Source organism: Aspergillus costaricaensis (assembly GCF_003184835.1).
Source record: "Aspergillus costaricaensis CBS 115574 unplaced genomic scaffold BO79scaffold_23, whole genome shotgun sequence".
Classification (NCBI taxonomy): domain Eukaryota; kingdom Fungi; phylum Ascomycota; class Eurotiomycetes; order Eurotiales; family Aspergillaceae; genus Aspergillus; species Aspergillus costaricensis.
In genome coordinates, this window is record NW_020291823.1 from 283,254 (window position 1) to 310,110 (window position 26,857).

The following is a 26,857-nucleotide window of genomic DNA, read 5'->3' on the forward strand; positions in this document are numbered from 1 at the left end:
GTTCCAGTGATATTTCAATATTTAGCATTCAATTAAATCCCTAAATTTAATGTGCAGAATGAGACGGAATGAAAAGTAGATCTGGCAATGTCATTGTTGATCGTTCGTGGGTAATGAACTCCGAGCATCGATTTACTCCGTCGGAATGAAATTGCATGGTCGGAGTTCAAGGTCCACGCTTTCATTCCGATCAGGTTGGTTTTATTCCTTGAGCAAACCCCACCAATGCCCAATGCATCACTAAGTACTAACTAATATGGACACATCATTGCTTGGAAGTCGGTTCCGCTTGCTTTAAGGTCTTGGACTTTTTCTTGAGGGAAAATAGTTTAATAGGTACCAGAGGTGATGCCTTTGGAAGGCACCGACACGCTTTGGAAAACTGGGTTCGAAACCGCTCTGGAGCCAACCTGAGAAACACTATCTCATATTGCAGTCAAAAAGATCTTGGTATATTTGAGATGTCACCGGAGAAAGTAGGATAATTCAGGTAGCTTAGAAAGTGCCAACCTCTTGCTCCAAGCCCCATTGGCTTCTTTTACGAAGATTCGGAATAGTGTATCTGAGAAGTCAAGTACCAAGCAGGAGAAACATTTCCCCTATGTAGTGCGATTGAAAGCATCCAGAAAACTATCATCGAAAATATCCATATACTGTATAAGCCCCTAACCTATTACACCCCAAGGTGTTCCTCAGCACGATTGTACGTTTCCAAACCCCGCTGGGAACGAAATCCTTCTAACGCTCTCCTAATAAGATCCCGAAGGTGGTGATTGTCTACCAAAACACCAAGCGAGATGCCGACATCGTATAGAGATTCAACTTTCTCGAGAAGGTGTTCGGTCTGATATAATAACTTTGCTCTTTGGTACTGAACGATTCTGTGGGCGTGCTTCGGTGGATTAGGATGTCCCTTGATGGGGTGGTTAGTCCCAGAAGAAATATATTGATCAAGAGTATACCCACACGATCACAATGACAGGTATCAATTGTAGATCTGCATCTATGCCTCTCCTCTGGACGTTGCCCTTTCTGTTGGTCTTGTGGTTTACCGAAGAACGCCAAATTGGGGTCAAGGATACCGCAGTCGGCTCCGGTAGGAGGACAAGGCCTATATTTTGGGGCAGGCGTGGTAAGCGAACTGATAATGAACGATATATGCACGATCCTGTTTAGGAGGAAGCTATACGAACTTGAAAAATTGCTCTTCAAGGCTTGATGTCTGCAAATCATATGGTGATTGTTCGATAGTTTCCGGTAGTGTGAAAAGAGCATCTTCCCATGTATTGTGATTGGACTCTTGTACATTGTCTGCCAGGAGGCCTGGAATACTGCAGGTGAATGCAGACAAAGGTCCAACATGGTTCCCCGATGTCAAGTATGCATACCCGTTATCGTGGGGCTCACGGTCCATTATCCGTGACGGCAGATTGGGCGGTGCATCGTGGCTTTTTCCATTACCAATGGTATTGGCTTGATTGTCTGGAGGATGTGATTGTTTCTGGGCTTTAGCTTTTTCGCCTATAGGATGATACAGAACTATTAGATGGAACCTCGATAGTTGGAAGAATTCGTATTGACTCACGAAATTTCCGCTGCGCCATGCGGTTTTGGATTCTTTTTCGTTGTGATGGACATGGCTGTAATCTGATCTCTGTCATACTGGGGTCCAGGAATGAGTCCATCGTAGAATTGAAGGGGTAGAGAAGTCAAATCCGCAAGCTGTTATTGAGCTTTGAGACTATATGAATGCAAAAGGTAAGTACAGCCTTGCTAATATTCGTGATGACTCGATATAGCTTACATATTAGCCTTCCTAGAAGTAGCACCCAGAAATAAATACTCGGCGCAGCTGGTGTATAACCTGCTCTTCTTGGCGTAATCATACTAGCGTATTGGAATATTGTAGATCCTATTAGACCTGGGAAAACCATCCCAATTCTTTTGGAGGGCGTGCGCGTCATGATTGCTGGATATGAACACAATCGAGGGTAGTTTCGTCCACAATATCATACACTGTGAAACAAAAAGCACATTCTGCGCCCGCAGTTCCTGTGAAAGCTCAGATGAAGCTGGTCAGTTTGTATGCACGTTGAACGGCCAATATGCCTTCATGAAATATACCCATACCACTATTTGACTTGAACAATTGATCGGCAATGGACTAAGCCGAAGTCTACCCTAAATTCAGCACACCCATCAGCTAACTAATATCCCACCCAACAAGAGCAACACCTAGAATCCAAAACTGGCTGAAGCCCCGACAAACATGCTCCTTTGGAGATAGTAGTTATTCCCAAAAGAGTGACGAGCATAAAGCAGGAAAGACCAATGTGAGGCGATAAGAGCCATCTCTCAATAAGGAGCCGCATACCATTATAAATGCAGGTGGGTAATGAGAATCTCAATATCTCTGTCTCCTAGCAATACCGGGGAGAAGTTCTCGCACGTTTTCTCAAGTACTATGAGAAAGCTACATTGATTGGCCCAACTTGAAACTGGGGGGCATTCCAGATGTTTGCCCAGATCCCTTTCCCGGTTAGATCAGCCAATACTAGAGCGGTCTGGACGGTCAGGACACAGTAGCGACATGAAAAAGCCCCCACCTGCCGCAAAATTAGTATCCTGTACGCCTATTTGCGTACCAACTCTGGTGATGGTGGGCAAGACTGAGCGCCTTGCTGAGAAGATCGCGTCAGCCGCTTGGCAGTCTTGCCGTCTGCCCGGTTGATCCTGACAAAGTACTATCTATCAAAGCAGGACCCTTCTCGTTAGTGCAAATTGCAGCGGAGGAACGTTCGACGAGACCTAGTCTATATTAGCCCAGTTTTGATGAATCTAGACTTCGGATTATTCCTACCAACAGGGAAATACCTAGTGCGCCGGTGACTGCCCGCAGCACGTGCCTAAGCAAGATGACCCTGCTCCTCCGCTTCATACGACCCTTGCATGATGCAGCCGATCCATGGTCGCCATTTTAGTGATTCGGTCGTATTAATCACCATCGGCGGATAGGCTCGTCGATATTGTGTATATTGATCGGGCGGTCCAACCCGCCGCTAAAATCGCGCCATTTTATCTCATCTGAAGAGATCCAGACTTGTGCTGATGATTTTCTGGGCACATTAAGAGATCATCTGAATGAGGGTTTGCCACTTGTTTTGCCCATGCAAGGCAGATATTTGGAGTCGCATCACAATCCAAGTTTGGTGTGACGATCGCCCACGCCAGCTGAAATAATAAAACCAAAGGATTCTCCGGGTAATTCGACATAAGGAAAGAGGATTCAGGATGGGGGCCAGACAAAAGCGGCAGGAGCGGGGTAGGAGTATAGGGAAATGATTATGTGGCTTTGGTTAGCAAGTGTCTAGGCTACTGTGGACTAAGGGTCCATACTGAGCAGAGTAAACAAGCACTGGCTAAAACGTTTCGGACATTGCTTGATCCAACCTTCGGCAACAGCAACGGGGAGATTTGCAATCCATAGCCGTCCTACGTGGGAAGGTTCGAGTTGAGGTGCTAGTCCGTCCGAAACAAGGGTCTGCGACACTATAATTTATTAGCCTAATTTAGCCTATAGTCGATAGAGTGCTGAAGAGAGGAATTCCCTGTGGGTACTTTTGGCAACACTACAGTTGTTGATTGATATATTTCGCTATGTTATAGGTCTACTTCCCTCAGCCTTGGCAAAGTATGACAATTGTACGTAGACGTTTCATACTCCATTCGAAAACCGCTCATCAACAATGTCGCGTAACTTCCCGCTGCCGGCATTCGTAATCAGGTCCTTGCCCTCGATCCATTCAATCTGCAATGGCGCAATGTTCTTTACTTTCCGGTTCTTCTTCCAGGTAGGGCTCTCCTGGCACAAGATTTCTTCAAACGCATTCGCTATGACGGATGCGTTCTCTGGCTCTGGCGCGACAATCCTCAAGACAAGCGCCTGCTCGTGGGTCTCTTTCAGAAGCCGCACAACAAACTGGCTTCCTGAGGCCTTCCCTTGACCAAGGACCCTCACGATCAATTCTCTGAGATAGGCGACAGGTAGATGTGTAGTGGCGATCTTAATGCTGACAGCATCACGTCCGTGGATGTAGAATGTTTCCGCATCGTAATCAACCCAAGAAGCAATATCACCAACAGGGTAGCGAAGCAATGGTTGCTGCCTCTTCAGCAAGCTAGTGATGACCACGTTTCCCCTGACTCCGGGTGTAATGATTGGATTGCCATCCTCGTCCAAGATCTCGAAGATAACCAAGGGCGCCAAGACTTTGTAGATGGGCTTAATGTCGTCATCTTCATTCTTGAAGGGCTGTGCTGGAATGCCCACGTGTCCAAAATCGATACCGCCGTACTCGCGGACATAAATGGTGGCGTTCGGGAAGGCTGCACGGTAAACCGGACGGAGCTCCTTGGTAAAGCATTCGCCCGTGTACAGGATCAGCCGAAGGCTTGGAAGAGTCTCGTTAATGGAAGTGAAGTATTCCGCCAGACGACGCGTGGTTGAAACGTTGGCAATGAGGACAGTAGCGTCAAATTTCTTCATATAGTGGGCCATCATGTCAATGGATTCGTTTCCGCTAATAGGCAAGTGCACAATTGGTATAGGAAGTTCGAGTAGCGCTGTATTCAAGAGCATGAAACTCCCATACAAAGAGCCGTGGAAGGACATGTTTGCCACACGGTCGCCAGGGAGGAAGCCACAGCCATGAGCCATCGCGTTGGCGGTGACTTTGCCATGAGTTGACAGCTCTTGTTTGGTCATGACAACTTGCTTGGGAGTGCCAGTGGAACCGCCACTGCGCATGACCGTGCCATCAATCAGAGGCCGAGTCATTACCCCATTGGGATTGGACGTGTTCGCCTTCCAGTATTCGTCGGGGTCGATGACAGGAAGGTCAGAAATACTTTTGGCGCCTGTCGGAACATGTTCAAGAACGCGTTGGTAAAACGGGGAATGGGAACGTGCGAATTCGATGAGTTCGCCGATGTTATCCTTCCGATGAGATGACATTGTGATTACCATGTGAAATTGGCAGAGGACGGAGCTTTCGTTGATTCGAACGGTGACATATGCCCTCAGGATTGACTGCTCAGGCGACTCCTATATATGTCCCCACTGCTATTACCCCTCTTTCAAGTGCAATATCTTGCTCGCCGTTGTACTATGACATCGCCTTACCAACCCCCCTTAGAGTTTCGGCGTTCCGATTATTGGCCATAGCATAATGTGGGGGAGCTGGTGACTTTCCCAGTTTACTCCGAGCGTGTGGTTATTACTCCATGGAGACATCGGAAACCCCAGACTCTGTCAGACATTCACCTGAGGCCAAGGTGGTTTGCTCGCACCTCATCGGACTCTTATGGACATGTGCATGGTGCCTTACCCCGACTTAGCCATATTAGGCCATTGTATCAAACCTTGATGCGCCATGTATGACCTTGCAGCGGAGGAAGACCTAAATAGCTACTTCGAGTCCCGCTTCAACGCCGCAGATCTTCTTACGTGCATAGCTGTTTCTTACGTGCAGGATTATTTCTTATCTGACGCGTCGCTTTTCTTACACGCATAGAAAAAGTCCTCAGGGCTCTGACGTGATTATGGTGAAGCTTTCGGGAAGAAATAGCTCTAAACTGGTGCGAAAAGATAAAAAGCCGACACGTACTTTGCCCGACAGCGGCATAATAAATGAACGACGATGTACACCCTCATTATCCTCGCTACAATTCTCAAACAACTCTATAGGTTTTTTTGACTGGGCAATAATTCCCAGCATACGCAGCCATGACAATTGTCCGCCAGACCGAACACCCAGTAGAGGTACACGATGTCGGCCTCCCACAAAACAATTGGAGTACACCCGGTCGAGCCGCCTACGACTTCCGGTCTGATTTTGTTACCTCCCCGAATATGAGCATGCTCGAATCTATCGTCAACACAACACTTCTAGACGACGAGATGATGGAGGATCCAACCACTAACTATTTCCAGGAGTGGATGGCTCAATTGACAGGCCACGAAAGAGCGCTTCTTACTTATTCTGGGACTATGAGCAATCAAGTGGCACTCCGGACAGCCCTCACCACCCCACCATACTCCATCCTTGCGGACCATCGCAGTCATATCCTCAACATGGAGGCAGGTGGGGCAGCGACTCTCTGTGGCGCTCTCATTCACGGTGTCATCCCAGCAAATGGCCATCATTTGACGCTAGAAGATATTAAAAAGCACTTCATATTCAAGAAGGATATCTGTGAGTGGACTTACATGTTAATACACGTGTGCTAATGTTGTGTGCATAGATGACTGTCCCACCCGCGTTATAAGCCTCGAGAATACACTCTTCGGAACAGTCATGCCCCTCGACGAAATCCGAGATATTTCCGCATGGGCTAAACTTCAAGACCCACCGGTACACATGCATCTTGATGGTGCAAGGCTATGGGAGGCTGTTGTCGCGGGCGCAGGTACTCTTGGTCAATTTTGCGAGTGCTTCGACAGCGTCTCATTATGTTTTACCAAGGGTCTGGGAGCACCCATTGGATCTGTGATTGTGGGGAACACAGAGTTCATAACAAGAGCGAGGTGGATGCGTAAGCTTCTCGGTGGTGGACTGCGTCAAACAGGGATAATCTCGGCGCCCATGTGTGTTGCACTCAAGGAAGTGTTCTTAGGGGGGAAGCTGAAACGGTGTCAGGAGAAAGCAAAGTATATTTCTATGATGTGGGAACGCCTAGGTGGGTCTTTAATGAGACCCACGGAGACGAACATGATGTGGATGAATCTCAACGATGGCAAGGTCGACAAGAAAGCATTCCAACGGGTAGCAAAGGAGCTGGGACTCAAGGTGCATGAGAAAGAACGATTAGAAGGGCGGTTGGTGGTGCATTATCAGATTTCTGACGACGCCATCAAGAAGTTGGAAATTGCGATGAGGGCTGCATTGAATTGTTGAGAATCGGGCGACGTGCCGAAGAAACTTGCAACTGTCACTGTGGATAAGGCGAGAACTCTTCCATCGGATTATTGTATACATATCTAATCAAGTAAAGTGCTCCATTTTATTTACCTGGAAATGGTTACGTGACGTTTTCTTACTTGAGTTGTTCTTCAGACTACTTAGTAAAATTAACTGTAACATCACCCGGCCAAATATATATTACCGTTACGTAGCAGTATCTCCAGTCCTCAATCGTTGTAATAGGTAACGGCCATACAGATGTAGTTTGATAATGCTTAGAAGGACTTCCAATTACTAATTTCTTGGTTAATCACGATATTGTCTTAAAGGTTTATACTTGTCCCTCCATATTAATGCGTACGGTGGGTAACCCCCACATCTTCCGCTGGTGACGATGAATCGATCTACTAGCTGACAGAAGGAACGAACATCCTCATGCTTGGCACTTGGGTACTCTGGTATGCGCCGATTCACACGTAGAAAAAACTGCAGGATAGGACTTTCTTTTAAAGACAAACATCCACCGTGCTAAAGTTTGGGGTCCCTGAAAATAAGGCTTATCTGCTAGTGGGTTCTGTCATGTGACTAATTGAAATCCACTACTGTATTTGGCGACCGTGAATTTACCCTGTTTCTTACTTGTGGAGCACTGCGGATTGTGCTCGTGTGTTTGCGTCTCCTGAGGTAAAACAGCTTGGCATCATCAATTCCAGTCCAAAGGATTAAGCCTTCTTCTACTGCTTGATCTGTGCTCAAATTTGATGATTCTTCCCTTTCTAAGAGGATCGATGGCATTCTGACTTAGTTATTCAATATGAGTTCTCGGCGCTCAGTCTCAACCAGACGCAATGGAAAGCCTTGCTCGTGCGAGCCTTGTCGGATATCAAAGATTCGCTGCGACCACAAAACTCCCGTCTGCGACAGATGTGTCGTCCGTCAGAAAGAAAATAGCTGTGTTTATCATCCTGCGCCGATGACCAAACCGCGCGACAGGCCTAAGTCTGGACGGCCGAAAAGGCGGCCCTTGGGCTCTTCGGGCCTGAGATCCCTGCCCGCTCGTAATAACTCACTGAGAGAGAGCATATCTTCATCATCAACAGTCAGGACTATTCCTCGAGCAGATACTCAATTCTTCGGCTCGACAGCCTTCCCAGCAATTATCAGTGACGATCAAAATGTTGTGGGTCGCTATCTGGGGCAGCTCTCTGCCCAGGAGTTTTCTTCCGGTGCAGATTGTCCAAACTATCAGGAGAAGTACACAGAGAAACAGATTTCAGAGGGTACTAAGGTGTTGAATTTGCTGTTCGAGTTTCCAGGGTTTGCAGACAGTATTTGCAGATACCTCGAGCTTTCCCATACGTGCATGGTGCCACATCCATTTATCAAGGCTTGTATCGAATCGATACAAGATACTATGCAAAGATCTAGGGGCAATCGGTTGAGACAACTTGTTGTGACTCTGTTCGCAAACACTGCCAAGCCTTTAGATGCCTTTACAACTCTGCCGGCGGAGGACTATCACACCTTGTTCACTGGGCCTAATATCAGATGGGAGATCATTGGCTTCGTCCTTGCCATCCTTGGAGTGTCACTCAAATATGACGTCAATAAACGAAGCAAACCCTCAGAAACATCACGATCTGACCAGAAGCCGGATTTCATTCATCGACTCGCTGAAGGTGTCGATTATTGTACGGCCGTTTGTAACAATTACAATTGTGTTAGCCCCCAAGCATTATGGTTACTTTATGGGAATGCCTGCTTGAAGAACCTGGTCTACGGTGACATGAGTAAGTGGCATCGGATAGACTCGATACTGGTTCGTAGGGACTATATACTGATTGTATAGGCTTCCAATTATGGCGCTGCATGGGCGATGTCTCAAGCATGTTCTTCGCGCTCGGACTTCACCAGGAGGACTCCGGACTCGAGGCAACCTATCCTTTCTACCAAGTTGAGTTGAGAAGGAGATACGCAGCCCAGATATATTCAATGGACAAAACAATCAGTACATTCCTCGGCCGCCCGCCCAGAATTTCGGGATCCTACTGCGCCAATACCATGCCCGCTGATATTGACGACGAGATACTGTTGCTAGAGGGAGACGAACTAGATAATGCATTACGCAATGTCGATGCGAACGGCTGGAATATGGATCGACAATTTCGTGGTGCAACCTGGAGACGGATAAAGCTAATTATCAGCCAGTTTCGGGAGGAAATACTTGGACTTTGTCTCGGTACGCGACTCTCTATTGGAAATGAGGCTTTGGCAAGGTGAGTACTCTTTGCTCTCCGGTAAGCTCTAAGTTATTAATCAAACCTCGATAGGGACATACTGGCTCGACAAGAAGCTGTATGGGACCAGATTCCACAAGATCTCAAGTACGACGAAATCACTGGATCTCAGCACATACCTCCTCCTCAGCGATATGTTGTGATGACTACATACATGGATCAAAAATACACATGCTTCTTATTGCATCGAAAGCTTTTGAACGAGACGGAGTGGACGCGGGAGCCATTGTACAGGATTTCGAGGTCACTGCTGAATACAGTCTTGCAGGTAGTGTCGCTCTCTGATCAGGTGTCCAACATGCAGCGAGATATATCTTGGCCTGTAAGTGCTACTAATTGTCTTTTTTGTTTGATACACAACTGAATTTCTCGGAAGATGCTCTATTACGGGCTACCAGGAGCCAGTATCCTGGCAGTGGACCTATTGAAGCACCTGCATCCTTCATTCAACACTTCCAATCCGGAAATTAAGGTGATTCCTCGAGCCGAAGTTATACAAAACCTCGCTGTGTTTGTCTCAAATCTTCAAAGAAGCATCAATCGAAGAGAAGTCAACGGTGAATCTTGCAGACGGGCCCATGGAATCTTGTCCCGGATCTTGGATGAGATAATCGACCCAACAAACGGCCAGTTGGCAGTTTTAGATATGGAAGTACAGCAAATGCCGAACAGCACACCGTTTCCATTTACCTCTGGAATTGACAGTGACCTCAATATCGATAACTTCTTCAGTCAGATTGGGAACTGGGATTTGGCGCTTGACACTTCGGCCATCGTGCTATAGTTGCCTGGAACGAACAGGCTTACAGAAATGCTGTTGTGCCAGTTTGCCAGCCACAGCAGTGAGATACAAGAGCCGTGCATCCTACAACCCCATATTGAAACTACTGAGCAGTACGTCAATTATCATTACATTGCTATGTAATGTATAGCTTTGTGCGGGTGAGGTTAACGTCTGTTTCGATAGCATTGAAACCGACCAACAATTTCACAAAAGCCCTATAACAACCTCACCCTTAACTCTCGCATCGAGATTAAGCTGCACTTTTGCACGCAAATTGAGTCGGACTCGGATCTGCAAGCTACCGCTCTTCTCCGGCGTCTCCCACTGCAGATCCGGATCGTCGATGTTCATGTTCATACCACCAGTGGTAATCTCCTTGACGGTGTCCTTGACGCCGCCGGCCTTGTCGCCGACGCCCTTTGTCAAGTTGCCGACATCTCCTACTGCGTCGGTCATCTTTGATCCCGTATCTTGTGGCTGTTCTTGAGAATTGCTTTGATCACGCCCTTGATCGGCTGGGGCTGCTGTTGGATCTGTGGGTGGGCTCTCTCCAGGTCCTTGCTGGTCCCCCTGTGGTGAATCCACTTTTTCTAATGGTGGACTTGAAAGCTTCTTCGACTTCCGTCGCTTGTTGAGCTTTGGTGGTTTTGGAGTGGAGGGCGAAGTTTCTGTTGGGCTTGACGTTCCAGGTGGTTGTTCGCTTTAAGGTTGTAAAGATGTGTTAGCCAAATGTCTTTATTCTATTCATGACACGAGCGATCTCAACAAACGGTGGGAGAAAAGGGTAAGGCTACCTTGACATGAATTCTTCAAACTTACATTGCAGTGTCTTCTGGACCTCTGTCACCCATGTTCTAAGAGTTACAGGAGGACCCTTTTATCCGCGATTAGGCTCGCCGCATTACATGGTGGGATGTAATGGACACCAGTGGGCTTAAAAGATCCACCTATGAATTGGATATCCGCATGATGCCGGTTCCAGCAGAAGTCTTCCGCATCCGGCGAAGGTGCTACTCATTCACACCTTAACTTTGCTGCACACGCGGCATCCAATATGTCATCCAACGTCGCATCGGCACTGCCGAGGAGATGGAATGCAGTGAGGGGCTCCGCAGACGGGCTTCACCGGGGTGACCGAGAATATATGAAAGTCGCAGCAGAACTAGACCTGTTCCCAACAAGAGTCTATGATACTTGCATAGCAGTTTTACGTCTTTTCGAACAACCAGCAGATCATCAGAATCCAAGCTGCCCAACATGGTGTTCTCATTGGTCATGATGTCAACATTAGTGCCCACTATCATAGGGCTGAATGAAGCTACGAAGGGTGCTCGAGATCAGGAGGAAAGCCGCAGAGCCGAATCACGATCACGACGATGTCATCTGGTAGCCACCTGTGAGGAAACCACGGGAACGCCGACTCAAAGACAGCAAGTCCACAATGCTAAAGTGTATCTTGACAAGGACTATAAGGTTTGTTTGACATACAGTTTTGAGGAGCTTTGGCATGACAGGTTGCTGAATGTATTAGATTTACATCATCAAACAGCCAAGCCCTAGCATGGCCCCATTCAATGGACAGTACTACACACACCCAGCTTTCGGACAAGACAACTCGGCCGGCCTTATCTCAATGAGTCCGGAAGAGCCGCCCCTCGCGCGGTGGGTATATCTGGACAAGGAGACAAAGCAATTAAGCTATGGAAACAGAAAGGATAGCGAGGAGAACGTGTGCGGTCCCTTCGACTGGACGGAAGACGAACAATATGTGACTTTGGAGGGGAATGAGCAGTGGCTGGCAGTGCGATTGCCGGATGATGTGCGGAGGGAGCAAGAGTACGAGGATCTGGGTTTGGATGATGATAAGGCAGTGAAGGGTCTTTGGAGGCTTTACTTCGATCGCGAGGGCAATAGTCTGGACCTTCCTGAGGGGACAGAGATGATGAAGATCCGTTTGAAACGAGATCCAGTGGAAGAAGAGGAGGACGACTCCTTCTGAGTTAACCAGTGTCTCCAGAATTGTGGATAGCAAATGATTGGTTGCACTGTTGCAAACGGATGGGCCGACTTGGTGTTGCAGTACTCCGTAGCCAGACTGCGAGGCCGTTTTCGGTAACCCGCCGTAGTACGGAGTCTGTTAGTCATGGGCACAAACAATCCTAGCATTTGTCCGGAGTTACTTCAATCCTGATACATTTTATCTGCCAGCAGACGACTAAAACAAAAACAAAGTGGTATCACATTAACCGAGAAACTTTAGTCTCGCCTCAGACCTATCACCCATCATGACTCCACGTTTCATAACTCATCAGAAGAAAACGTAAATCAGGCTACACCGTCGATCACCGAGTTGGAATGAAATGCTGCGAATCCTTCTCCTGCTCACTAAACGACTCACGGAACGCAGCAATGGCAGCAATGATCGCGATCGCAATGAAAGCAAGAGAAATGAACGACCAGATAACACCCCAGCACTGCGAAGATCCTCCGTATCTCTTAGCGAACTGGCTAGCATCGGACGTGTTGACTTTGCGAAGGATAAGGTCGTCGCACTAAATGCAGTTAGCACACACCCCTATCAAAGCACACACCGAACATGACAAAGAAAAGACTCACAATATCCCAAACACTATAAAGCGCCGACATCACCCCAATAAACAACTATATCCCACAGTTAGCAACCCACCCTAACACCCCAATAATCACAAGAAAGAAAGGGAGCCTACCACCACCCACTTCAACGCCTCCCCATGGGCAATAAACCAACAAGCGACCAACAACCCGACCGCCAACAAAATCGTAATGATAGTCAACCAATCCCTGCGCGCCCACCAAAGCGTGAGCAAAAAGCACACTCCCAGAACAATACTAGCGACTTTACTCGCGACGATATCAAAGCCCGCGAAAATCAACAGCGACCCGATAATCGACGACCCCAGGTATCCAGCAGGTAATGTCACGGCGCTCATTCCTCCTTGCATGTGCGTGACGCCGCCTTCGTGCGGGTCGAGCGAGATGGATTTCACGCGCCCGCCTGTGCAGCAGGCTGTTATGGCGTGGCCGAATTCGTGGAAGGCGATTACTAGCATCTATACATTTGTTAGTATTATTTCTTGGGTAGGAGGTTGGTTTGGAAGGGGGTAGGTAGGTATTACTTTGAACGGCCACAACGACCACCGCACATACGGCAAATTCCAAAGCAGCGCAATAACAACCACATACGCTGCCATCACTCCTAACGTTACTGCCTGGGCGTGTGTAACACTCAGATCGCGCTTCATTATATGGTGGTCGATGGCCCGTTGGTCGAGGACCATGTAGTGAGGTGCCATGGTTGCGATGAACTTAACGAGAGTTGATTTGAGTTGGACTGTTTGATAAGGCTGGAAATAGATAGAATAGAGATATGCGACAAAACAAATATTCAAAGAAAAGAATGAAGACAAGGCAGCACCGGCGCATATTTAACCTCGTCTCACACACATGCGACCAGCACTACGCGTTCTACTTGGCGTCGCCCTGTAAATTCCTGCTGCTTCGGGTTTAGTTCGTGGCTGGGGCCGTGGGGTATTTTTAGTACGTCTTTACGTGGCGGTGACTAACCCGGCTGTTTTTGAATATTTCACAATCACTATTTAGGTTGCAGGATTTTGTGAAATATTTTGTTTGATAAAACGGAATAGATTTGATCTATCTATTTGTGTATTTTCCGATATTTTCCATATGATTTTATCTCACTAAAGATGTCCTATGCTGACTTGAACCGCGCAGGGTCTCTGAAAGGAATGATATTGCTTTTTCTCCCATTTCAGCCTTGTTGATGGGGTACGTAGATACGCGGAGGGTTTCCGCTGGGTCTAATACTATCTTATCCTATCATATCCTATCGTTTTCCAGTCTGCTTAGTGTTCCACACTTTTTCAACTGGAATTTAGATGGTTTCGCCGGCTTGGCGTTTCACCAGCCTCAAATTTTGGTTTGTTAGAATTGGGCAGTGTTTGGTTTATTAGTATTGGTTTTACTGTAGTTTGGTTGATGGGTAGGGACTATAGATGCACTAGAGATAGATACTTTACAAGTAGAAGATATGTGTGGGTCTGTAGATCTTGTGTATTTTCTGCATGACATATTGGATGAATATATTTCGGATGGATACTAAGCACTTTAATTGGGATAGTATGTAGGTGGACATCCTGCAGAGCCATCTTAAGTATACAGTCTTCATATGATATATTCAGTCCCTACTATAGATTTAGTATATCAATCAAACTGACTGAAATAGTACCATTCCACACACCCCCTCTTTGCCGGCATACACAGCCCAAATCATCTACACACACCCAATAAAACTACTGTCAATCCTCACTCCTAGCAAAATCCTCCCTAACAGTGAACAAAATACCCATCTAGGGCTCCTAATCCCCCCAACGCGTCTCCTAACGCGTGACTCTTGGTCGCCTTATAAGAGTGGATTTTCGCGATTCCTTTTACATCTCGGTCGGGGAGGGGATCTTATTGGTTTGGAGGGTAATATCTGATTAGAATGATTGATCTTGGTAATCTGAGAGTGGGGGTAGTGCGATGGGTGGGGTAGGGCTGGTGTGGGTATTCACTTGGGGGATAGGGGTGCATTGCACTGCATTGTGTTGAGGAGGGTTGAGGGGGTATAAGTGTGGTATGTGAGGTAGTGAGTAGGGGGTTGCTGAGGCGTTCGTTTATGTTATGTCTTTGGGTTGGGAATGGAAGGGATCTGGATGGATTTGGCTACGTGGTGATGTAGATGGAGATATAATATATGGCATTGGTATTGACAGAACATAGTGACAATTTAGTATCCTTGAACAGTGGGCTTGGTGTTAAATGCAGAACAGGCAATATAGGAGGGAAAGTCAACATCGCATATCATAAGAGGGTGAGGTTTGATCCAATCACACAATATCTCCAGCTTTACTCCCTCCCTCGGCTCTCCAAACGATCCAACTAAGGGTGATTGTGAACTTCAAGCCAAAGGCAAACCACAGACTACTCGCCATAGTAGCAACCTTGGACAGTCCCCCTGCAGTCATAGCTCCCAAGAACAATGCCAGGAAGGCCCCAATCCGTCTGTTTCTCTTTGCATTCCTCTTTGCCAGCAGATCCGGGTCGACCAGTAGATCACACAACAAGGTGGTAAGAACTACTGTAGGAATCTCATCATATGCGAGAATCCTTGACGCACAGATCTGTCCACCTGCCTGAAAGGCCAGCAGTGTAATGGGCAGAATCTGCATCCATTGAATTGGAGCCCGGGGATCTTCTGGCTTCGGAGAGACCACTTTGGCCTCAACCAGGATGGCAGCAGCGAGGAGGCAGATGGTCTGGGTGGCGAACGAGAGGATCATGGTAGAACGACGGCGAGGGCTCAGTCTTCTGGCTACCTGGATGAAGATGACGTTGCTGGAAATGAAAGTGCATAGGGCTATGAGTGATTTGGCCCAGAGGTAAGCTGGATATCTAGGCTGGCCGGAAGCACCGAGGGCGATGAAGAGAGTATTCCCTAGATTTCTATTAGAAACCGTTCTCAGCGACTCAGGCCAAATGCTATGGCGTACCTGTCTGCATGCTTGAGAAGCTACCCCATGCGTTAAAGGACAGCCCGTCAACTAGCCCGCTGACAAACCCGCAAACTATCAGAACAATGTCTGCGTATCTGGTATCGATCTCGGCTTTGAAGTGCCGAGTCATAGTTGCATAAAGGCCTCCTTCTACGGCCTGACCGACAGAGAGGGAAACATTAGTGCTATTGCCTGAGGACCAGAGTCCGCCCTTATCTTCGGCAAATTGGAGATGTCCTCTGTTTGTTGTCCTTGCTGCTGGGACTGGTTGAATATCTTCAGAAGGATAGGTCTGCATGATGTAACTAAGGGGTTTGCAAAGAGACTGTGGTAGAGCTGGGTGATTCTGATGGATAAAGTTCCTTAACTCGGGCATCCAACGTGCCGGACGTAGGATCTATATGTGGTAGACACTGCCTGGATCTTCATAATCATGGCGAGCCCCCCGCGTGTCTCCGCGCCAAGTTGGATCATCACTCGTCCTAACCTTCGACTCGATACTCCCATCGGAGAGACGCACGTTTGGCATTATCCTCGTGGTTGGTCTTCACCGCCGCTCTGGACGTTTCAGTTTCAGCCCAATATGCGACACAAACACGCCTCATCCTCGCGATTCGAATTGTTCAGGATAGCAATACCGCATCGGACTCATCAGGCGACAATATCCAGGGATTCAGTGTATTCGGTTTTGGACGTATCGTATCCTCCGCCGCGCGCCACCTTGGCACCATCTTGGCAGGTCTGCCAATCCGGTTCCGCTGAGCGGCAGAGGCTCATGCTACCCGTCGGTCGGGAGCTGCCAAGCTTATATTCTCGGCCCTCTTTGTGATTTGGTATCGACTATCCAGTACTGACTGTGAACGGTGGTGGGATCTGGGCAGGTGGCGCACTAGTCCGGGTAGATCCCCATACTATGCGGGATGGAACGGGATGGATGAGCTAGAACCGAATCATGAAGAGTTTCATCGTGTTAGATGCCTTGATAAGCCACATCACGGCGAGATGGCTGGATAGTACTCGTATAAGGACTTTTCAACGTCAGACACCACATCATCAAAACTTGAGCTATCCAACAGTAGACCATAACAGACTTACCCGTCATGCTTCCGCCAGGAGCCAGCAGTAAGTGGCTTTTTGGTCTGTCCAAATCCAGCAAACTTTGATTTCAGTTACCGCTGAGCCACGCTGGGCATTTGTCCAAGACTACTTGGCGTCTCTCTCCAGTGTCGACTGCGAACATTCTGCTCGTTGTAAATGTGAGCCCAGACAAACAGCCCCTCCGGATCGAACAGATGGGGGCGTCCCGTAGCTATATCTCTTATCGCTTCACGCTTCGCTGACCAGTCATGTTTGGGTGTCAAATAGAGCTTGCGCTGACGAAGGCTATTTTCAAGTAAAACACAGGTCACGGAGCAGGCAGCCGCAATCAGCTCGTATTGCCATGACAATCATCATTTGTATGCCAGATACAGGTCGTGGCGTCGTATTTTGCATCACAGATCCACAGGCACTGCCTTGATTGTATTATGTGCACCATAAGGTTGCTGGTATCCGCGGAGGTGATAGATCGTGGAGCGAGAGGACCACTGGTGGTACTGGTAAGTTTCTGGGCTGTTGGCGGATGTTAACGAACTAACCTTCACCTGCCTTGTTTACGGATATGCTGCGTGACGGAGTGCGCTATAGTAGAATGTAGACTCAAAATTGATTGGCAAGTGCAATGAAGTCGTCTCGAGAGGCTTTTCTGCGGTGGAAGTAGCACTGCATGCAGGCCAAGTGATTGATCCCTTTGAGAAGAGCAGGACTCACATGACCGCGCTTGGCGACATTTCTAGCCTGAAGACAAACTTGCTATGGCGCTTAGTTGAATTTACCATTGGACACTCGAAATCATGTCTTCCCTATTATACAGCAAAGGAAGACAACTGCTAATCTCATAATCAATCATGGCTATCGAACTAACATAACAATCATAACTAACGACAATCAAGCCCACATCACAGCAAGAGAGCCGTTCAATTGTACATCCGGATCTTCCACTTTTCATATACATGGACCGACGCAACGGACAGGGGCGCTTATTTGCAGTGTCATGCTGCGCAAGCATAACAGGATAAGTGATGAACACAACGAAAGCAGTCCAGTGACAGACTCCACAACAGACTCCATAACTCCACGCAAGGCCAGCATGATGATTGTGACAAGCACATCAATGGTGTAGACGAAAGGATTAAGATTATGTTCAAATGGGGTATCTTGCCGCATCTCGAGGTATTGACATAGGTGGCATGCGACTACCAACACCAGCAGCTCCTCCTCCTCGCCCAGTACCGGCCCGCAAGTCAAAGTCGGGGTTGTTCTCTAGGAGAACGTCATGCTTCCGCTGAGCTGGAACGGGAGGTGGGCGCCAGCGGGGATTGATAGGCCGCTCAGATATTGATGTAAAGTGGCTTACTTCGCTAGTAGTCGGTGAGCTGGGTCCTTCGGCCATATCTTCCATCGGTTTCCTCTCACCAGTAGCACCTGGTGTCAAGACAGCCGGCAACCGAGGGTTGCCTGCCGCCGACTCGTTGGTAGTAGCAAACCTAGGGTCTGCATCTTCAAAATAGTCCGCTGAAGAAGTTCGAGCATGTTGTCGTGGCCCGTCATATGCATGAACAGGTGAGGGCGAGGGGCCGGCCCGCGGTTCTTCTGGAGCCCACCCGGCACGTGGAGGAACATAGGATCTAGGATTTGTTAGCATCCTAAGAAAAGGTTGGAGAGGATACACAGCTTACGCTGTCCGACTATAGAGGCTTGAGGGACTGATAGGTTCCGGATAGCCATCTGCTGATAGCGCATGTGGCTGGGGTTCGAGGTGCCCTTCATGCGATTCATGGGAGCCCATTCGTCGTGGCTGTGGTTGCATTTCGATGGCCTGGCCGATTGGGCTACCATGATCTGGAGATACTGCCATTCCAATTGGTCCAGGGGACGGCTCCCGCGCGACGGGCGGTGGGTGGTGATAGCCGTACTCATCTTCAGGCGGCGGGGTTGGTCGAGGAGCGGGCCCGGGCATGTAATCACCCGGAGGGGGTCCTCGATAGCCTCGTCCCATCATCCCGGGGTGTCCACCTCGCATGGGACCCATTGGGACACCGTTTGCACCCGGAGGCGGTCCTCGAGGTGGTCCTCTGTAAGGCCCTCCACGGCCATAAGCTCCGCGCGGTGGATAACCACCTCGTCCGCGGGCAAACCCTGGCGGAGGGGGCCCTCTCCGCGAGCCAACACTGCCGTCGGAATACTGATTGCGCAAACGAGGATCGGATGGTGGAGCCTGCGGACCAGAGATACCAGCATCGTCAGGCGTGGAGTTATAGGCCGCCATATCCCTCCGGACGCGGGTGAACTGACTATCGGGCATTGGAGGGTCAGGTTGAACAGTCCGTGAGTTCAGTGGAGTACGGTCGTCATCACTGTCGTGTGTAGTCGTACGGAAAGTAGCAAATGTAGGACCCGTCTCAGATGAAGGTGAAGACCCAGTGATCACAGGTTCCTTTGTATCCATGTTCGCTGCCGCTGCCGCCGTCGCTGCGTTTTGGCGGTTGTAGAAGTTCTCTCCGCTCATTTCAGCGTTTTCGTTGATTCGCTTCTTCCTAGCCTTGCGGCTCACAAGTGTCCGACGCATTGCACATGTGACCACGCCGCAAGTGACAAGTAAAATGGTCGCAACTAAGACAATCCATCCTGCCCAGGCCATATGCGGTACAAACAAGAGAATATCGACGAGGAAGGCGAGGAGTGACACAAGAAGGGTAGGAAGCAGTAGAATCAACAAGGCTAGCAAGTAGCGGGGCGAGTGCGACGGTGCATGAAAATGAGCCGCTGCTGCCATACATAGACATACAAGTGTGAGGAAGGCCGCGACGGGATGGACGATCAGAATGGCCGAGAGCGATCGGCGGGTGCCAGGCGCAATGCTGAATGTACCGTCTTCGGAAGTAATATCATCTGAACTGGAGTCAGCTGCGGTTTAATGCAGGAGTTTAGCGGTCTTGACGAGATTGAGATCAAAGGCACAAGAAGAGGGCGACGAACCGTCGGCGTAACCAACATGAATGCTGGTGCACACATCGCCTTTGCAGTATCCAAACACGCCATAATCGATATTATCATGTCTCGCAAGCGCAATGCTTTTGACGATAGGGGTGGAGATGACTGAGATGAGGAGAAGCGCAAATGCGATCAGGAGGAGGATGGTGAGGGGAGTGGCGGGTTTGAGCAGCATGGCGATTAAGGGAGCGGAGCGGCGCTGCGGCCGCGATAAGAAAGGTTGGCGGAGAGACCAAGAGCGAACAAGAGGCAGCTCTGGCGAGCAGCCCTTGGAACTAACTATCTAGAATAGTGGGAAGAATAAGAGAGAACCTTCATTCGAGAAGGGGAATCCGGGGGAGGGAGGGAGGGATTGGGAACCGAAAGAGAGGACCGAAAGAACGACTGGGTTGAGTTGGATGGTGAATGAACGGATGGCCTGGACTGCGAAAGGCTGTGAGATGATCGAAGGGGAAGACAGTCGGCATCAGCCGCTCGTGATTGGTGAGGGGCCGCCTGTTAACTTAGTCAGTAAGTCATTCTCCGCCACGGTGCAACTCTCAATCCCGTCACTCCGTCAGTCACAATCCACTCTTCATTCTTGCCTTCCCATCAGCTTGTTCTGTTCCCTGCCGATCAGCTGCATCCTAGTTTTCAATTCACATTCATCCTGGTGGCCTTTATTCCCTGATTTTTAATTTTTCCATTTCGCCTCTATCCGTTGACCTTGCTGTCTTTTTCGTCCTCCCGTCTCCTACCGTGGCTAAGCCGCCTATGCGCATCCACCAGCCTTGAAAAGCGCAGTAAGCAATGCCCCCCTGTTCCCACGGAAAGGTATCTTTTGATTCGCTGGACCGCAGATAACGATAATGGGGCCGGGTCCCACGCACCACGAGTCCAACTTGTCTGAAATGACGATGGGCCCGTTTGACATCTCAAAAGCTCGGACGAACCACCCTATGCTGCGCAAACAAATTGGCTCAACTCCATAATCGGGATTTCTCTGGGGTTCTAAGCTACTAATAATAGACCCTTGAACAATTCTACGTAATGGCACATGCGTAACGACTAACGAACAAACCGCCTTCCAACGCACTTTCGCACACATCGCAAGTCCAGGTGGAACGTCCCGTCTGACCCCATCTCCCGTCCAGGTACAATCTGGTTTTTCCTAAGCCTATCTGGTCACTCGTGCCGCAGACTTGTTTTAGCCAAGGACCGGTTGGAGTTAGAATCAACTACCGCGGGGAGAGAAATTCGGATCCCCGAAGCATACCCACATAAAATAAACAAGCGAGATTTCAACGGACTGGACCCACGGAGGCAGCAGCCATTGCATTCTTCCTAAGGCTCGCCGTAGGGATTTTCACATGAATCGGATAATACGTCAGGGGCATACTCTGACAATCTGCTGACAGGCACACATTCTTACCCTGACAGTATGTGCTGTTTGCCGTACACTGCATCGAAAATCAGCGGGACAATGAAACGGGCTTTACCCCCTGAAATTCCTTTGACGATCGGGTCTTAGTTCTAGTACCTGCGAAGGCCCTTGACCTTGCACGCGAACATTGACCAACCAGCACACATACTTTTTTCAATCTTAGCTTTAGACCACTTTGTAAATTGGGCTAGCACCCTGCCCCCCAAATGCCATCTTCCGTTATCTTTGAGATAAGCTACGGAAAGCAAATAGGTAGCAACTTTCTGGATTATGTATATTTGACAACTCTAAACATAGTCCACCTTCGGAGCTCCGAAACGTGAGTGGGGAATATTGCTCGACACTCAGACACGTCTTGGCCATCGAGCGACAGTGGACCATAGTAAACTGTCGCAGAATACCAGTGTTTCGTGTCCAACAAGATGGGATAGTTTTTACATGGCTTTTAGGCAGGCCCCTCGCAGCTATCTTAGAATGAACTGAGTACTCACTTGTCAACAGTTGAAAAATCACCCGGTGAATTCAGTTTGAATCAACATTCTCCCCCCATGTTTCCAACCAAACCAGCCTAAGGCTCCAACACTGCCAGTACCCGCCAAGTCATAGCCGACCGCAAAAGGATAATAAAGCAGATCCTACAGTGCAGGGTTTCCGCTTACACGGAGTAATCTTGGAATATTCCAGCTGTGCCATTCACTAAGTAACGAACCTGAAGACGCCATCTATCAGCTAGAGCTAGAACCTTCCGTCCTGCAGATGGATATCTCAGCTTTGCCTTTGGAGGGCAGTTTTCTTCATGGCGTCCCTGGTCACGTGAAGAGGCCATGGTGAGATCAAGACCTCCCATTATCCCTGACACCCCTTAGCAAAGGGGTTAACAAATGTTGAGAACGCTATGTAGATCAAGGCCACTGGGTAATATTCATATCCAAGGCTTCGCGGGCTGCGTAGAGGTGCGTAATCGTGCATGTGACCTTCACATACCTGCTAATCGGATGCCTCGACTAAAAAGAAGAGACGTGCCTGTACGGAGCAATAAAAGAATACTGGGATACTATGGAGCCAAAGGGAATCCTTGCCATCCTGCTTATATCGTCCCGGGGCAGCTTTCTGATCTGACATCTGTAACTTCCCTTTGATACTGCTCTCCAGACCATACCTTCAGATTCTGGTAGGCTCTGACTTTCCATAAGCTAGGAGCAGCTCCTGCCCATCCTCTTCATTTGCTGCTACTACCTCAATCACATCATCAGATTCTGGTAGACTCTTTCCAAAATCTTCCAGGCTCTGCTGTGTGATCTCATTCGCATAAATATCTCTATATGCTGTTGCTGCCTTGATCACATCTTCAGAGACTATTATGCCTCCTCGTCCACAATGTTCTAGGAGCTGCTCCATGATCATATGCCCACAGAATCCCCTGTTCCATGCTGCTCCCTTGATCACTTCTTCAGAGACCGGTAGGCTTTCTCCGCAGTGTCGCAGGAGTTTCTTAATGATCCCATACCCATAAAGTCCTTCATTTGCTGCTGCCGCCCTGACCACATCTTCAGTGACCGGTGGACTCTTTCCACAGTATTTCAGGAGCCGCTCCAGTACTATGAACCCCAAAAGTTCTTCATTTGCTGCTGCTGCCGCAACCACATTTTCAGAGACTGGTATGGTGTCTCCACAGTGACCCAGGAGCTGCTCCACAATTATGATCCCATAAAGTCTTCCGCGTGCAGCAGCTGCCTCAATGATGTTCTCAGGGAGTGGTATCCTCCCTCCAAGATGTTGAATGGCCTGGTATAGCTCGTTATCCGGGGCCCTGGTCCCATTTTGTTTCAGTATTTGCATCATGATGTCTTCTGAGATGAGTGATATGCCTTGTAGTCTTTTTTCCTTCTCGGAAGCTTTCTCTTGGTAATGTGGTACCACGTAGATGAGATCCTTATGGTCGTCATTGTCTTGATTATGTTTTCCATCGGCTGATGATATGTCCCAAACCAAAACGATGTCGCGAAGAGAGCCTTGTGCAGGGAACCCCATTTGGGTGGAAACTTCATTAGACCTTTCCATATTGTCATATGACTGAAGTACTGTTGTGCTCATAATGACAGTGAAATAACCCCTGCAGAGTCGAACGATGATTGGACTTGAGGCACCCTTCAATAGAAAGATAATATTACCTTCCTTCACTGATTCCGCAGAAGCGTTAAGGTTCCACTTAGTGCCCCATTTGGTTTCGTAACCTAGAGCACGAGCGGTATTATTGTACTTTACCTCAAAGTGTTGACTACCATACTTGAGAAGGATCTTATCAACAAAGCCAACATAACCTAGAACCAATCCTTTTTCTTTGATCACAGCAACTAGTGACCCAGGCCATGTCTCCACAGAGCATAAACTTGGGAATACATGCATAATGACCTGCATGAAGACCTCATTCCATGGAAGACGATAGTTGGGTTTCAAACCAACCTCTTCAGGATCTTCGACGCACAGGCCTAGCAATGAGTATACCTTGTCATGTAGAATAGTTGCCTTGTGAAAGCGGTACATGTCAATCAGTTCACCTATAGCAAGTGTTCCACGGGGATCAATTTCATATCTTGGTCTGAGAAACGAGCCCCTAATCAGGTGAAGGACTGGGTAGGTAAAGCTTGGCAGAGAGAGTAGGGAGTGTTGGAGGCCTTCACAGAAAACATGCCCATTTATTTCAACGGAGCCACAGAGGATGGAAATGCATCGGGCGACACCAACCTCCTGGAGTACCTATAATAATTGGTTAGATATGCATACATATAAAGCTTATTCAATGCTTTCTTACCCATGTACGTTGGAACCAATCGCGCTGTAATAATCTTGAACATGGATCCAATAAGCTATCATCGCATGGGATACTAGCTGCTGCCCAGCGCTGAATAGTCTTGAGTGCTTCATCACCATCCCGCATAGCCTCTCCAAGCCAGACAAGAACGCGATCAGCTTGTGCATAAATCGACCGCATAAGAGGGATATGCTCGCTCTTCTCATCATCATCCCCTTGATTGATACATATTGCATCAATCCAAACTATTCTCTCTAGCTGATTGTCTCGAAGGTGTACCAAGGCTGTGTAAAGGTTCCGTGTAACCTGAAAATCACACCCATCCACAATAATTGTATGTGTCTCACTTTGGCTGCCCCATACGTAGGACAACGCCTCATAGAGATGCTTTCTACCAGTGCTCTCTGGCAGTCTATAGATGATGAGCTCGCATCTTATCGGGGTATCGTTTTTCTCGGATGGTAGAAGACGGACGAGGCGTGTAGTATTCGGCCCGAGCTGAAGCTTGGAGTAGTCAAAGGGGACCATTCTCTCCACTTAAGTGGTGTATTTTGGGTTTACGTTTGTATAGCAGTGAGTGTGGGGGTATATCCTTTTTGATTTTTATCTAGTAAGATACACCAGGTGGGTTTTAGGACTAAAAGGCGACATATATGGGTGTTGTAGCATCCAACCGTTCTCGATCGGGTTTCTAAGGAAGTATACTTACCCCTCATTGTTACTAAATTGAATGAGTTGGCATACATGACGTGGCCAGGATCAACATCGTTTCGGATTAATGATGGCCCGAGTGAATGTCCATAGTATTTTGACTGTCTAAACTACGGAGTCCTATTGCCAAGGATAATACTGAAGATTGAACAAGACCCTTAGACAAATTTTGCTTAATCTACGAAGTGGACTATATCTAAATCCGAACTAGGACCAGGCTATACCTAGTTACCTACACTATTGTATTCGTATCATTAGTGGCATTCTAACTCAACGCACAGGCCTCATGGCACTATGTACACGTCTCGGATATACACATTGCACCAACTGCATCTATCCACCGGCCTAGCCGAATTATTACCTGCAAATGACTGTAGTCAACCAGAAAATAGTCATCAACACACATTCTCCACATGCAAAAACACCCCCGGCAATCCAGACCCTTTACATACGGCCAGATGATCCGACACCCGGACCACCGCCTGTCGCACAGAAACGGTTAATCCGATGGGTCCGCAAACAGCAACAGCTATTTCGCCTCTAGCTTGCAAGACGGCGTCCTCGATGTAGCCATCGAACGAAGGTCTTCCCTGCGCGAAGGAGATACTTGGGGGTCCTGAGGATTCGAGGGCCGAATCGGGGTCTGTGCAGGGTGAAGAAGGGGTTATTTGTTCGATTTTGTCGACATCGTCACTGTTGTTAGAGCAGGTGCAGGGATCTGTGCAGGCACAGGTCTGTTTTTCATTGTTGAATTTGCTGTCGCTATCTGGGAGGCAAACAGAGTCTTGTGTTATGAATATTCTCACCCGGATCTGGATATTTGTGTTCTGTAGCTTCTGCATCGCGCCTTCAAGCTCGGCCAAAACCCATGACGCTTGGCGGCTTTCTTTGATTACCCAGATGAAAAGCACTTGGCGGAGAGGCAACGACCCGTTTGTGGAATGGTGTGCGACGTGGAGAAGCTGGGATAGGTTGAATGTTACACCTGTGCCACCTGCGAGGAACAGGACGGAATCGAAAGATGTGAAGTCTGGAGCAGAGCTTGCGTAGGGACCATCGAGTAGAGCGGTGTATGAACGCTTGGTTTGTGGGGATTCGACGTCTTTGGAGCAGTTTCTGGTAGCTTCTGCGGTGTTGATCAGCTTTCGCGTAAAGCCCTTGTGGGCTCTTAGAACAAGGACTAGTTCGCCGTCGTGGGACGATGGTATGGATGAGATGGTTGCTGGGTGTGAGAGCTGGAGCCCTAAGCGCGGGAGAGATAGAAGGATGTGCGACCCGGGCTTCCAGTTACGGATCTTGCGAGCAGTAATTCGGACCTTGGTCGCGCCGCCTTCCAGGGGTTCTAGTATGGCTCGTGCGGGGCGAGAGTTGATGTAGCTGTAGTAGACGAATCGCAGGATCAAACCAGCGACGTAGATACCGACGGTGACGTAGATGTAGCGCTGAGCGTTAGGGGCTGGGCTGGTGTCCAAATGATAGGAGAGGGCGATGATGAAACCGAAGAACGTGATGATGTGTTGTACGACGAAGAACTCGTAGCTCATATGTCGGAAGGGGGCTAACGTTGTGAGATTCATCCATAGGATGAAAGCGTAGGCGGCGATACCCTTTGTGGGACAGTCATCTGTGTCCCACTCCAGTCTACTTATATGATAAATATCCCACCCATGGTTTTGAAAGGCGAAATGGAAAGTCGAGAGCAGCAGGAGCCCTCGAGATACCCAGCGATGGTAGATGTTCAGTCGGACATAGGGTATGCCGCAGAGCATACCGATCAGGTTTCTTTTGCCTGCCAAGGCTACAAGGAGGGGAATCTGGGCAGCTGCAAGCCATCCAGCGCGGACTCCGAGAAACTGCCAATACCCAGCGCCTGCAACATCGTTGTTGACGAACTCTAGAACGATGATGAAGACAAAGTATATGAGGATGATATATATCGGTCCGAATGGCGGGATCTTGAACCAAGGTGACAACGCACGGGGGGTCCACTGGAGATAAGATGGCTCCCGAACCAGCGCTGTGGTAGTTGCGAGTGTTGACGAAGCGATATTGGCAAGGTATAAATTTTTGGTTATACTAGGATGAAGCCTTTCCGCAACACCGGCTTATCAGCATCATATCCGAGCCAAGTTACCAAAAAAAAAAAAAAAAAAAAAAAAAAAAGGGAGAAAGAGGGGACGCC

General features: G+C 48.5%; 11 protein-coding genes across 11 annotated transcripts in view; 3 read left to right on the forward strand and 8 right to left on the reverse strand.

The window, feature by feature from the left end:
• Positions 1-673: 673 nt before the first annotated feature.
• On the reverse strand, positions 674-1,638 carry BO79DRAFT_269894 (uncharacterized protein; the record flags this gene model as incomplete). Its single annotated transcript, XM_025687248.1, has 4 exons — positions 674-913; positions 967-1,111; positions 1,194-1,553; positions 1,586-1,638. 4 exons carry the CDS (start codon positions 1,636-1,638, stop codon positions 674-676), a joined length of 798 nt encoding a protein of 265 aa, XP_025537761.1.
• Positions 1,639-3,715: 2,077 nt separating this feature from the next.
• On the reverse strand, positions 3,716-5,018 carry BO79DRAFT_269898 (AMP-dependent synthetase/ligase; the record flags this gene model as incomplete). Its single annotated transcript, XM_025687249.1, has 1 exon — positions 3,716-5,018. The coding sequence occupies exon 1, from the start codon at positions 5,012-5,014 to the stop codon at positions 3,716-3,718; it is 1,299 nt and encodes a 432-aa protein (XP_025537762.1). The 5' UTR covers positions 5,015-5,018.
• A 767-nt stretch (positions 5,019-5,785) lies between these two features.
• BO79DRAFT_269900 (l-allo-threonine aldolase) lies at positions 5,786-7,004 on the forward strand (the record flags this gene model as incomplete). The annotated part of the gene is made up of 2 exons (XM_025687250.1): positions 5,786-6,254; positions 6,304-7,004. The coding sequence occupies 2 exons, from the start codon at positions 5,786-5,788 to the stop codon at positions 6,954-6,956; spliced, it is 1,122 nt and encodes a 373-aa protein (XP_025537763.1). The 3' UTR covers positions 6,957-7,004.
• A 931-nt stretch (positions 7,005-7,935) lies between these two features.
• Positions 7,936-10,043, forward strand: BO79DRAFT_230135 (fungal specific transcription factor domain-containing protein; the record flags this gene model as incomplete). The annotated part of the gene is made up of 4 exons (XM_025684081.1): positions 7,936-8,752; positions 8,812-9,238; positions 9,293-9,581; positions 9,636-10,043. 4 exons carry the CDS (start codon positions 7,936-7,938, stop codon positions 10,041-10,043), a joined length of 1,941 nt encoding a protein of 646 aa, XP_025537764.1.
• Positions 10,044-10,247: 204 nt separating this feature from the next.
• On the reverse strand, positions 10,248-10,894 carry BO79DRAFT_269906 (uncharacterized protein; the record flags this gene model as incomplete). Its single annotated transcript, XM_025687251.1, has 2 exons — positions 10,248-10,743; positions 10,863-10,894. 2 exons carry the CDS (start codon positions 10,892-10,894, stop codon positions 10,248-10,250), a joined length of 528 nt encoding a protein of 175 aa, XP_025537765.1.
• A 424-nt stretch (positions 10,895-11,318) lies between these two features.
• Positions 11,319-12,042, forward strand: BO79DRAFT_238860 (uncharacterized protein; the record flags this gene model as incomplete). Its single annotated transcript, XM_025684855.1, has 2 exons — positions 11,319-11,516; positions 11,575-12,042. The coding sequence occupies 2 exons, from the start codon at positions 11,319-11,321 to the stop codon at positions 12,040-12,042; spliced, it is 666 nt and encodes a 221-aa protein (XP_025537766.1).
• Positions 12,043-12,276: 234 nt separating this feature from the next.
• BO79DRAFT_288771 (M50 family metallopeptidase) lies at positions 12,277-13,454 on the reverse strand. The gene is made up of 4 exons (XM_025688719.1): positions 13,199-13,454; positions 12,770-13,132; positions 12,660-12,704; positions 12,277-12,595 (listed from the first exon to the last, which is right to left on the reverse strand). The coding sequence occupies exons 1-4, from the start codon at positions 13,373-13,375 to the stop codon at positions 12,386-12,388; spliced, it is 795 nt and encodes a 264-aa protein (XP_025537767.1). The 5' UTR covers positions 13,376-13,454; the 3' UTR covers positions 12,277-12,385.
• Positions 13,455-14,971: 1,517 nt separating this feature from the next.
• BO79DRAFT_256872 (YoaK family protein) lies at positions 14,972-15,935 on the reverse strand (the record flags this gene model as incomplete). Its single annotated transcript, XM_025686228.1, has 2 exons — positions 14,972-15,579; positions 15,635-15,935. 2 exons carry the CDS (start codon positions 15,933-15,935, stop codon positions 14,972-14,974), a joined length of 909 nt encoding a protein of 302 aa, XP_025537768.1.
• Positions 15,936-17,564: 1,629 nt separating this feature from the next.
• Positions 17,565-20,133, reverse strand: BO79DRAFT_198188 (putative pH signal transduction protein PalI). The gene is made up of 3 exons (XM_025681322.1): positions 19,715-20,133; positions 18,415-19,627; positions 17,565-18,363 (listed from the first exon to the last, which is right to left on the reverse strand). Exons 1-3 carry the CDS (start codon positions 19,902-19,904, stop codon positions 17,880-17,882), a joined length of 1,887 nt encoding a protein of 628 aa, XP_025537769.1. The 5' UTR covers positions 19,905-20,133; the 3' UTR covers positions 17,565-17,879.
• Positions 20,134-22,313: 2,180 nt separating this feature from the next.
• On the reverse strand, positions 22,314-24,492 carry BO79DRAFT_230140 (HET domain-containing protein; the record flags this gene model as incomplete). Its single annotated transcript, XM_025684082.1, has 4 exons — positions 22,314-22,507; positions 22,565-23,909; positions 23,965-24,248; positions 24,312-24,492. 4 exons carry the CDS (start codon positions 24,490-24,492, stop codon positions 22,314-22,316), a joined length of 2,004 nt encoding a protein of 667 aa, XP_025537770.1.
• A 578-nt stretch (positions 24,493-25,070) lies between these two features.
• BO79DRAFT_238864 (ferric reductase family protein) overlaps positions 25,071-26,857 on the reverse strand; it is a gene marked incomplete at both ends in the record, with an annotated part of 2,077 nt that continues 290 nt past the window's right edge. The window contains one exon of the mRNA XM_025684856.1: positions 25,071-26,763. Within this exon, the coding sequence (XP_025537771.1) occupies positions 25,071-26,763 (1,693 nt within the window). The remainder of the gene's footprint in view (positions 26,764-26,857) is intronic.

Excerpts from the sequence above, each read along its gene's own strand:
- BO79DRAFT_288771 (XM_025688719.1), bottom strand. The coding sequence starts at position 13,375 with ATGGCACCTCACTACATGGTCCTCGACCAACGGGCCATCGACCACCAT. Across the intron at positions 12,705-12,769 it reads AGGCGTTGAAGTGGGTGGTG|TTGTTTATTGGGGTGATGTC; the intron begins GTAGGCTCCCTT and ends TGTGGGATATAG. Across the intron at positions 12,596-12,659 it reads TTTATAGTGTTTGGGATATT|TGCGACGACCTTATCCTTCG; the intron begins GTGAGTCTTTTC and ends AACTGCATTTAG.
- BO79DRAFT_198188 (XM_025681322.1), bottom strand. The coding sequence starts at position 19,904 with ATGCTGCTCAAACCCGCCACTCCCCTCACCATCCTCCTCCTGATCGCA. Across the intron at positions 19,628-19,714 it reads TCATGTTGGTTACGCCGACG|ATGATATTACTTCCGAAGAC; the intron begins GTTCGTCGCCCT and ends ACTCCAGTTCAG. Across the intron at positions 18,364-18,414 it reads AGCCTCTATAGTCGGACAGC|ATCCTATGTTCCTCCACGTG; the intron begins GTAAGCTGTGTA and ends AACAAATCCTAG.